Source organism: Pygocentrus nattereri, chromosome 25, assembly GCF_015220715.1.
Source record: "Pygocentrus nattereri isolate fPygNat1 chromosome 25, fPygNat1.pri, whole genome shotgun sequence".
Taxonomy (NCBI): domain Eukaryota; kingdom Metazoa; phylum Chordata; class Actinopteri; order Characiformes; family Serrasalmidae; genus Pygocentrus; species Pygocentrus nattereri.
The window spans coordinates 27,726,696-27,737,861 of NC_051235.1; the positions used below are offsets into that span (position 1 = coordinate 27,726,696).

General features: G+C 43.3%; 1 protein-coding gene across 1 annotated transcript in view; it reads right to left on the minus strand.

Moving 5' to 3' along the window:
* LOC108442299 (E3 ubiquitin-protein ligase RNF166) overlaps positions 1-11,034 on the minus strand; it is a 42,877-nt gene extending 31,843 nt beyond the window's left edge. The window contains exon 1 of the mRNA XM_017722275.2: positions 10,692-11,034. Coding sequence (XP_017577764.1) covers positions 10,692-10,867 — 176 coding nt within the window. The 5' untranslated portion in view covers positions 10,868-11,034. The remainder of the gene's footprint in view (positions 1-10,691) is intronic.
* Between the last annotated feature and the right edge of the window lie 132 nt (positions 11,035-11,166).

Below are 11,166 nucleotides of genomic sequence, written 5' to 3' on the forward strand. Positions count from 1 at the left end.
AGGGGCTCAGCGAGCTGAAGGGAAGCAGCATCAATGCTCATTTTTCCCCACAAGAAGATCAGAGCTGGATGAAGGGCTGTTTGGATCTGAGGCTGGTAAACAGCCCGTTTCTGCACTGCTGCCGTTTCCACAGCCTTCACTAATTTACTATTAGTGTGCAGCATGTACGGTCATGCGCGCGCATGTTAAAGTCCAGTTATTGAATATCATGTAAACAACAATGGCACGGTCATCACACTCAAGGCTACAAGGCTTTTTTGCTCCTTGCTGTGAACCTCCTGCCTCTACAACTATACACTTAAAAGAGATGCTTCCTCAAGGGTCCTTTAGTAAAGAGAACGGTTCGATTTAGAACCACATTAGGCTTAAAATATTCTTGGCACGGCAAAATGATTCTTCAGATTAAAGGGCAATGTGTTACACACCAGCTCCACTTACTGTATTTTCCAGAAAAAAAAAAAGAGAAGAAAGTCAAAGGAAGATACACTGATCAGGCATAACATCATGACCTTGTTCCTTGTTTCTATTGTCCATTTTATCAGCTCCACTTACTGTATAGCTGCACTTTGTAGTTCTACAGTTACAGACTGTAGTCCATCTGTTTCTCTGATACTCTGTTACCCACTTTTACCCTGTTCTTCAGTGCTCAGGACCCCCCATGGACCCTCACAGAACAGGTACTATTTGGGTGGTGGGTCATTCTCAGCATTGCAGTAACACTGACGTGTTGGTGGTGTGTTAGTGTGTTGTGCTGGTACAAGTGGATCAGACACAGCAGTGCTGCTGGAGTTTTTAAACACCTCAGTGTTGCTGCTGGACTGACAGTAGTCCACCAAACAAAAATATCTAGCCAGCAGCGTCCTGTGGGCAGCGTCCTGTGGGCAGCGTCCTGTGGGCAGCGTCCTGTGGGCAGCGTCCTGTGGGCAGCGTCCTGTGGGAACTGAAGGACTAGAGGATGACCAACACAAACTGTGCAGCAGCAGATGAGCTGTTGTCTCTGACTTTACAGCTACAAGGTGGACTGACAAGGTAGGAGTGTCTAATAGAGTGGACAGTGAGTGGACACATTGTTTAAAAACTATAAGTTATTTATATATATATATATATATATATATATATATATATATATATATATATATATATATATATATATATATATATATATATATATATATATATATGGTTCTATAGAGCCCATGTGTCAAACTCAAGGCCCATGGCACAATCCTATTCAGCCTACAAAATTTATTAATATATTAATATTAGTCCATTTCTGACATACGGATTTGGGCCACTATATTTGGCTCAATTCTGAGCATGGGATGTCAGCACTGGACCAATTGTCCATGACATGCTCAGCTGACAGGAACTGGGCAAGAGATGGGCCAGCATTTCACAGCTAATTGTTTTTGAAAAATTAGTGGAATTCCCTTTTAAAATTTCTGCATAATTCAGTGGTTGAAATGTAAACAAAATATTTGCAGAGTGGTGTGATGCCAAATTGTTCAACTTAGAGGTTTATTTACAGTGGTGGGTTGCCATGACTACAACACAAACTTAGCCATTTTATTTACTATCCAAAACAACCAGTGAACCAACACGTCCCCTGAGTTTTATGTGTAATGTGATAAAATATTGATAAATCTGGGGGAAAAAATAAAAATTCTTTGGGGGCCTTACGACGGCCTACATGCACATCCGCCATGAACCTATTTCAAAAACACATCTCATGCCAAAATCTTCTCAGAACTATCAACAAACAATGTCTCCGGTATCAGCCAGTGTATTAATTACCATTTCATACAATAACTTTCTGTGAGGGAGCCTTTAGATGCTTTAAACTCTTCAACTCCCTGAGACCACCGGTGGTCCCAAAAAGCTCTTCGCCATGTTCTTCATAACGTTCATATTCCATAAGCTCCATTCAGAAGCTGGGCGTCGTGTGAGGCTGTAGCTCTTCTCTCCAGTCTAATAGGCGGTGATGTCATTTTAAACCCTTATAATAAAAGAAGCTGAACTCAGTTTGTTTTTCTACTGAAAGTCGACCCGTTTTTCCTCAGATCTGGGCTCCAAACGTGTCTTAACATTAAATGTTATGTTTGGCCCAAGCGTCTCTGCTGTCCCTTTTGAGACGGGACGACAGCTTAAAAAGCACATCTCTCACACACTCACGCACCAATGACCCACGGAGTGTAAGAATTCCTGGAAGGTCTTCATTCATGCTTCAGATGCTCCAGCCTACAGATCACAACTTCTCCGTCTTTACTTAACAGGTTCTAGCTCCTCAGCACCAGCTCCAGCTGAAGGAGCCCTGGTTAAAGCTCTGAAGCACAGCCTCCCTCCCTGAGGCACTTTCTATATATAGACTATCCTGTACGCTGTTGTCCCTGAGTGACACCAGCAAGAGAACCCTGCGTTCTGTTTACTGAATGTGCGTGACCGTGCGCCTTTATATGAGAGAATAATAGAAAGAGGCTCCGTCTTATTAAAAATGAAGCGGTAATGAGCCTGTGATGCAGCTCTGTCCCTGATGCAGTTTCCAGTAATGAGTATCGCTGCGCGAGTCTGTCGGTGCTGGGACGTCATGCCTTTTTTAAACCTTGGCAATCGTGAAAAGACGGCGTTTGATGTGCAGGTCTACTAGCCACGGGCCTGATCTCTTCCCGCAGGCTGTGAGTGTAGAGCGGGTCTGGCTGCCAGGGATAAGGGGAAGCCTCAGAGTGGAGAGATCAAAGAGGGGGTAGTCTCTCAGAGCCAGGCCAGGATGCACTCCACTTGGGCTGCGGCTGGGCGATGAAATGATAACGATAAAAATCAAAATAAAGCATTTTTTCAACATCATTGATATTTTTTCTTGGATTTGGCCAGCAAAAAAGTGCTTTGGCGGATGGACGAAATTTGGGCTGGTATGGTGAGTTTTAATAAACATATTTAAAGATTATCGAAAATTAATCAACTGCATCACTGAAATCTGACACAGCCACAAATTTACCCCACACCCAGTTAGATAACAAAACTCATACATACATGGTAGGCACTCCTGTTGTTGCACCACCCATCTGTATCATTCAGAGGTTACCATACCCTGTTTATTACTCATATAATGGACCAGCCGGCATTACTGACTGTACATACTGACTGTACAGAGTCCTGAAACCGGAATAGCCCATTATCTGTTCAGCAGAACCTACAAAGGTAAGCATGTTTTAGAATGTGTATAAGGAGTAGTTATGCATGCAGTGTTATTGCTATTTGTTTGCCTTTGTGACTACATAGGATTATGGGTCCTGTCATAAAAATATCCACATTAAAAAAGATAAGTTAAAACTGATGCAAATCAAACTGTGGTCATTTCTTAACTGAAATTATTTATAGTTTCTTTGCCCAATGTCTTGGGTGTTTGCTAAAAATGACATAAAAACCTTTTACATCTTGTTTCAAGCGCTGACAGCACCATCTAGCAACAGATTAAACACGTACTAAGGCAAGACAGCAGAAAACGGATCCAGACATGCTGCATTATTTCATATTATGATCAAATGACATTGGTTTTGGGTGGTTTTGCAGGCATCTTGACAAGTTAAGAACATTTACTGGCTACACACTATGACACGCCGTTGAACCACACTCTGAAAAACAGGTGTGGTTCTAGGAAAGAAGCTAAACTGGCACAGAACTTTATGTGGAAGCTCTCTAAAAAAGGTTCTTCCTAGAATCTTGAGGGTATTCTCCATCACTGCCAGGTTGCAAGGCTGGTCCCCAGCAAGGCCACAGCCATCTGTGGCTGAGAGTCCAAGAGAGCTCTCTCTGAGAAGGTGGGATGGTCCTCCCTCTCCACCAAACGCTCAGCATCGCTCTAGCCAACATGGAAGTCTGTTAGCTGACGTAGTAGTATTAGCAGTTAACACTCTTCCCGAAGTATGGTGAGATGTGTTAAGCAACAAACGTCTCCAGATGATCTGGCAACAGGCCTCATGTCTTAGCTTGTAAACTTAGATTATTACTACAGCTGATCAGCCAATTCACTCGATTTTAATAGTGTCATATTGTGACATTCGATTCTTTCCCTTTTCTGCCGCAGTCATTCAAACTGCCTGCAGAGCTGGTTTATGAGGAGCCCGGCCACTTCCTATTTCCCCTGTTAGATCAAAAACAGCACTGCAAAACAGCAGAGGGCGCCCATAAGCGAGTCCTCAATGAATGGGGGTGAATAGAGCTCAACGGCTAAAACGAAGTTAAAATGTTTCCTCATCACTTCACTAGAACTCCTCTTTCATTTTAGAAAGTAGAAGGACGTATTTCACTAAAAAGCAAAGAACATTTTTCTGTTTGGTTCCTTTTTTTCTACAGCAAACGGGTTTTGGGTGGTACAGTGCTAACATTAGTGCTACATGTTCAAGCGTTTATCACAAGGTGCTGCTCACTACTGGTACCTAGAATTAATAAAGTTACATCAGTGGGGGAGAGCTTTCTCATACGAAGCCCCCCAGCTCTGGAATAATCTTCCACAGCCTCAGTCTTTAAGTCAAGGCTAAAAACTTACTTATATAGTTGAGCCTTTGGTGATTAGTCTTCCCTGTCAGATCTAGACCTGCTGGAGTCTCTGCTGCTCTGTCATACTGCAATCTGTGGTCAGCCACTCTTTACAGAACTGACTCTGTGTGTTTTTCCTTTCTTTGCCGAGTTGAACAGCTGCCCCCATCCTGTGCCTCTTCGGCCTTGATCAGGTGTCAGTGCTCGCCAGCCTTCTGGACCAGCCTGACCACCACTGAGCTTCTTGCTGTACAACGCTGTGCAGTCCTCACCCTCAAATGCTGCAGCTGCATAATCATAAACTAATCAATTTAACCGCTGCTTTTTTTCCCACTTCGTTCTTTAATACTTTAGAAACAATGTTTGCTGTCTGGTGTCGACCAGAGGAGGATGGACTCCCTTTCTGAGTCTTGGTTCCTCCAACAAAAGTTTCTTCCTCTTGCTCTTAGGGAGTTTTTCCTCGCCACTGGCGATGATCATGGGGACCTGGACCTGGATTTTTTTCTTTTCTTTCTGTAATACTGATTGTTCTGTAAAATTGCTTTGTAACGACACCTGTTGCAAAAAGCACTATACAAATAAAATTTGCTTGCTTGATTATAGAGCGGTAATCCGCCTCTCTACAAGTTCTCTGCTGCCTGAAAGACAATTTCTTCTTTTATGGAGCAGTGAAACATTAGAAGCCATACTGCCCCCTACACTTTCTGCAGTGTACTGCAATCTGTCAGAATGACTGCATACATCATATCGCTGTTGTCGGAAGAAAACGTCAAAAACAGTAACTTTACAGGAGAAGGAAAAAACACACTCTACTTTTAATGGACGTCAATGGAACCAGACATCTTTCCAAGTCATTTTGGGCTGTTGCTTTTAGTTCACTCATCATGAAATTTACAGACAATGTAAAGGGTAATAAGCATTTTCAAATTATGTCAAAAACTGAAAAACATCAAAACTGGAGATACAAGGTTTTGTTCTAACAGCAGCGATATGAATGTTAGAGAATGTTAGAGTCCGCCTCAAATCGCTCCTGGGACAGGCAGTCGGGCATTTCGACTGGATGGTCGACTGCGGCCCATTTTATGGTGAAGGAGTGAGCAATTTGAGATTCCGGCACACGACGATCTTTCAGCCTCTGTAACACGCGCCCTCTCGGGGAAACGATGAAGGCTGCTGCTCATACCGACCCTCAGCCCACACAAGTGACACTACATCTGAAGCATATAAAGACAAAAAGAAACACTACAGTTGTGTAGAAAATGAGGTCATTCAAAACACCCCGGCATGGCCAACCGTCTAAATTAAGCTCCTTTAGTTTACACTTAAAAAAAAATTCACTCTCCTAAAGGGAAGCCGTGGCTTGTTGAGCAGGATGTGGGCGATAGTGACAACATAACACAGTCTCATCTGTGAGACACTAGAGCTGTTCTTCAGGAGGTCTAACACTTTCTATGGCACCGTTGTGAGTGATACTCACCTCCTCAAATGGAGAATGTAAGGCCTTTAAAGAAGAGGAAGTCAAAGCAGAAGCAAGATATCTAACAAAAGCAGCATGACAGGAACTCACGTCAAAAATATGTAGCAACAAAGTCATAAATGTACACCATTACACAATTCACCACTTCATTTAGAACTTCTGAAACTTCATTTTACCGTCATTTTATACTGTGGATCTTGAATTCAGATTAGCCAATATAAAAGCTGAAGACCAGGCTCAAAGCTGAAAGACCAGGCTCAAAGCTGAAAGACCAGGCTCAAAGCTGAAAGACCAGGCTCAAAGCTGATAGACCAGACTCAAAGCTGAAAGACCAGACTCAAAGCTGAAAGACCTGGCCCAAAGCTGAAAGACCAGACTCAAAGCTGAAAGACCAGACTCAAAGCTGAAAGACCAGACTCAAAGCTGAAAGACCAGGCTCAAAGCTGAAAGACCAGGCTCAAAGCTGAAAGACCAGACTCAAAGCTGAAAGACCAGACTCAAAGCTGATAGACCAGACTCAAAGCTGAAAGACCAGACTCAAAGCTGAAAGACCAGACTCAAAGCTGATAGACCTGACTCAAAGCTGATAGACCAGACTCAAAGCTGAAAGACCAGACTCAAAGCTGATAGACCTGACTCAAAGCTGATAGACCTGACTCAAAGCTGATAGACCTGACTCAAAGCTGAAAGACCTGACTCAAAGCTGAAAGACCAGACTCAAAGCTGATAGACCAGACTCAAAGCTGATAGACCAGACTCAAAGCTGATAGACCAGGCTCAAAGCTGAAAGACCAGACTCAAAGCTGAAAGACCAGACTCAAAGCTGATAGACCAGACTCAAAGCTGAAAGACCTGACTCAAAGCTGAAAGACCTGACTCAAAGCTGATAGACCAGACTCAAAGCTGAAAGACCAGACTCAAAGCTGAAAGACCAGACTCAAAGCTGATAGACCAGACTCAAAGCTGATAGACCTGACTCAAAGCTGAAAGACCTGACTCACAGCTGATAGACCTGACTCAAAGCTGAAAGACCTGACTCACAGCTGATAGACCTGACTCAAAGCTGAAAGACCTGACTCACAGCTGATAGACCTGACTCAAAGCTGAAAGACCTGACTCACAGCTGATAGACCTGACTCAAAGCTGAAAGACCAGGCTCACAGCTGATAGACCTGACTCAAAGCTGAAAGACCAGGCTCACAGCTGATAGACCTGACTCAAAGCTGAAAGACCAGGCTCACAGCTGATAGACCTGACTCAAAGCTGAGCTATGTCTCACTTCTACATCCATAGCTACTTATTACCAGTCTTGCATTAGAAAGCGTTATTGTTTGAGTACATTTATGTGTGAAAGTGAAAACTAGATTGAACTGGACGCAAAAAACAGCCAACGGCTTTTTGCATTCGCATGTATATGATAATTTCATGGCCAGACTGGACAAAAAACTAATTTCTGATATTGTTATCTAAAAATCATTACTTTTTTATTAATTACATTTTATAAGCCTAAAATAAATATGCACAGCCATAACAGATGATTATTTGTGCCCATCATAACAGATTCTTCTGGTTCACCAGTGTTTTCTTATTTGGGATTTGTTCTTAGGTAAGAACAGAATCTACACACACTCAAGAGCAAAAAGGTGTGAACGGTTTGCGCTTTAAGAACACGCCATGAGTCTGACGTAAACGTTTTCTTAGGATCTTTCTCAAGAACAACTTTAAGAAGAAACTTAAAGACATTGGAGAATGAGGCCCGTTGTTTATTGGTAGTTTTGAGCACCCATTTAAATTCATTCATGGAGAGGTACTTGCAGGGCAATATAAAGCAAAATAGACCAAAGAAAACTTGCTTTAACATCAGCATTTCAAACAAAAACTCAAACATGTGTAGGTTCACTTAAAGTTTTGAACAGTAAATAAAATTTTAAATATATGTGGTTTGTGTCACCAACGTTGTAAAGATATCCAAGTCGGTACCGCTCTGAATGACTGTCTCAAGGACTGAATTATTCAGAAAAAATGAAGTGGAATAAACATTTTGTGTCATAAAGCTTTTGTTGGTTAAGTACGTACAGCGCCCTCATCTGGCTGGCCATGGAATCACAATTCAAGTTCATTACATACACTATATTGCCAAAAGTATTCGGTCGTCTGCCTTCACACGCATATGAACTTGAGTGACATCCCATTCTAAATCGATAGGGTTTAATATGATGTCGGCTCACCCTTTGCAGCTATAACAGCTTCAACTCTTCTGGGAAGGCTTTCCACAAGGGGTAGGAGTGTGATTAAGGGAATTTTTGTCCGTTCTTCCAGAAGCACATGTGTGAGGTCAGACACTGATGCTGGACGAGAAGGCCTGGCTCGCAGTCTCCGCTCTAATTCATCCCAAAGGTCTTCTATGGGGTTAAGGTCAGGACTCTGTGCAGGCCAGTCAAGTTCTGACCACGCTGTCATTTTACGTGGCTGACCACTTTGTGGCTGAGTTGCTGTCGTTCCCAATCGCTTCCACTTTGTTATAATCCCACTGACAGTTGGCTGTGGAATATTTAGTAGTGAGGAAATTTCACGACTGGACTTGCTGCACAGGTGGCGTCTGATCACGGTACCACGCTGGAATTCACTGAGATCCTGAGAGCGACCCATTCTTTCACTAATGTCTGTAGAAGCAGTCTGCAGGCCTAGGGGCTCGGCTTTATACACCTGTGGCCATGGAAGTGATTGGAACACCTGAATTCAATGATTTGGATGGGTGAGTGAACACTTTTGGAAATATAGTGTACTTAGCATAACTGTCCATGAAACAAACAAGGTCTTTTAAACGTGAACAATAAACCACGGCAGAACAAAAACAGCCCATTTTGAAGAGATTATTTATGTGATGTCAGAAATAAACAACAACAAAGCATTTGGACAGATATCTGCTTACTCAGCTGGCAGAAGCCGAGCCGTGTCAGGTCATGCTGAGGTTATGAGTGTTTTAGCCTGGATGCTTTTGAATAAGAAACAAAAAAGAGCAGCCAATCAGAACAAAGATCATTTCCATTTATCAGTCTTAAAGGCACGGTAACAAAAACAGTTCAATTCCAGTGAATAACGAGGCAGGAAAGCGGTCATGTAGCCATTTATGACTGATTTTGGTACATAAAACCATACAACGGTCATCAGTGGACCACCAGTGGACCTGTAGGAGATAAGCCATGAACCAGTTGATCAGAAATGACACATGCACTAAAAAAAAAAAAAAAAAAAAAAAAAGTTGACCACTGCGATTTGACAGCAGCTGTGTAAACACACCATCCCAGCACTGTGGAGCTCAACAGCAGGAAATCCACTTCCTCTTTTTACTTCATCCTGCGCAACAGTCACCTCACTTTCACTTTGTCTGCTGTCCCCGTTTGTCTAGATGCAGACACAGGACAGCAGCGCATCTCGCGTCCCACACATACTTTGCTTGCTTTGTTCTTTTTTCCTCCCCCTGATTTACACACTGTATTCCCACTACGCACCTCTGAAGCCTGGGGTGCTCGTATCTGACACACTTGGGCAGGAATTACATCACTAATAAACCTTCATGCGTCCAAAAAAAACATCTGAAAAGGTCAGTAGACGTCCTGTTGAAGACCGTTTCACTTCCTAAGCCCCTGAAACTGGCCTGCTGACAGGCAGACAGATAGACTACAGTAACAAAGGAGCAGCGGTGCAGTGTTAGTACGAGCCTGTAGGCAAGAAAAGCAGAGGCACAAAGGAAAAGCAGCAGCAGCTCTACTCACGGCTTCACAGAGCCATGAAGTTCAGCTCACATTCGACAGATTAAAGAACAAGTTACTGTGGCTAGGCTGTTTGTTCATATCCGAATGTGACAAAAAGGCATGTCGAGGTCCAGAGTGCAAAAGAGAAAAGCCTGAATTTCCATTAAATTAGACAAACCTCTCCTTTTTGTGCAGTGATTAAAATAGAAAAAAAAAATCTCCATCAGGCTGAATTTGGGTTATAATTCTCCAATCTTCCATTCCACCTTAAATGGTGCAGCAGATTCTGCTGCCTGTACATGAGCCAGCATGTAAGCGCTGCACCATTTAAGGTGGAACTGAAAATTCGAAGCCAACTTCAGCGTCGTCAGATGACCAGCACTGGACCAAACAAAGCAGGGCTGACATAAAAAAAAGACAGGACATGTTTTTATTGTATTTTATCAGACGCACACAGCTTTTTTTAATGGGATCAGATATCCTGCATCTACACTCCACTCATAAAAAGCAAAGGTTCTTTAAGGGTTCTTTTGTAAAGACAATGGTTCTGTGGAACCACGAACACTCATGCTCCTGGCATGGTGAACTGGCTCTTTAGATCGATGGAGAACGTGTTTTGCATGGTAGTTCAATTTTTAAAAAGGTTCTGTGTTGCACCAAAAAGGGTTCTGCTATTGTTAGTGGCAAGCTAGAACCCTTTCAAGTGCTACATTGACCCATTTTTCAAAAAAAGGTTCTTTATAGAACCATATGCCACACATTCTCCATCATTCTGAAGAACTCTCACCATGCAGAGAACCGTTCAAGCCTGACAATGGTTCTCTGAGTGTTCTACAGAACCATTGTCTTTACTAAAGAACCCTTGAAGAACCATCTTTCTTAAAGAGTGAATTACAGGCAGAGAGGAGTGCATGCGTGTTACTCACGTATGGGCGCAGCTGGCGATGCTGACGGGTTTGTGGTAGACCTCCAGGCAGATGGGGCAGGAGAACTGGCTCTCCAGGCTGTCCCCCCCGACTGCCCCGCTCTGTTGCCCCTGCTGCTGCTGCTGCTGCTGCCTCAGCTGGGCGGCCGAGACGAAACTGCGGAACATCGCCATCATGAACGCGGCCCCGTTTCTCCCTCAGCCAGAAGTGTCAAGCGTTTTAAACCAAGCTTTGTGGCAAATAAAGATCTCAAGGGGCATTAAAAAGCGCGTCTGCCCCCCATCAGCGCCATCAGCAGCACACGCCGTTATATCCGAGAAGTAAACATTACCACGGAGCTTTAACCAAACGCCTCGGAGCTCCTTCGCACCAAGTGCATTCTGGGCAATGTAGTTTTCCCTTCGGCTGCTTTGAACGGCGAAAGACCGCGAAAGAACTACACTCCCAGCATCCTCTGCGACAATTTCACAGACAA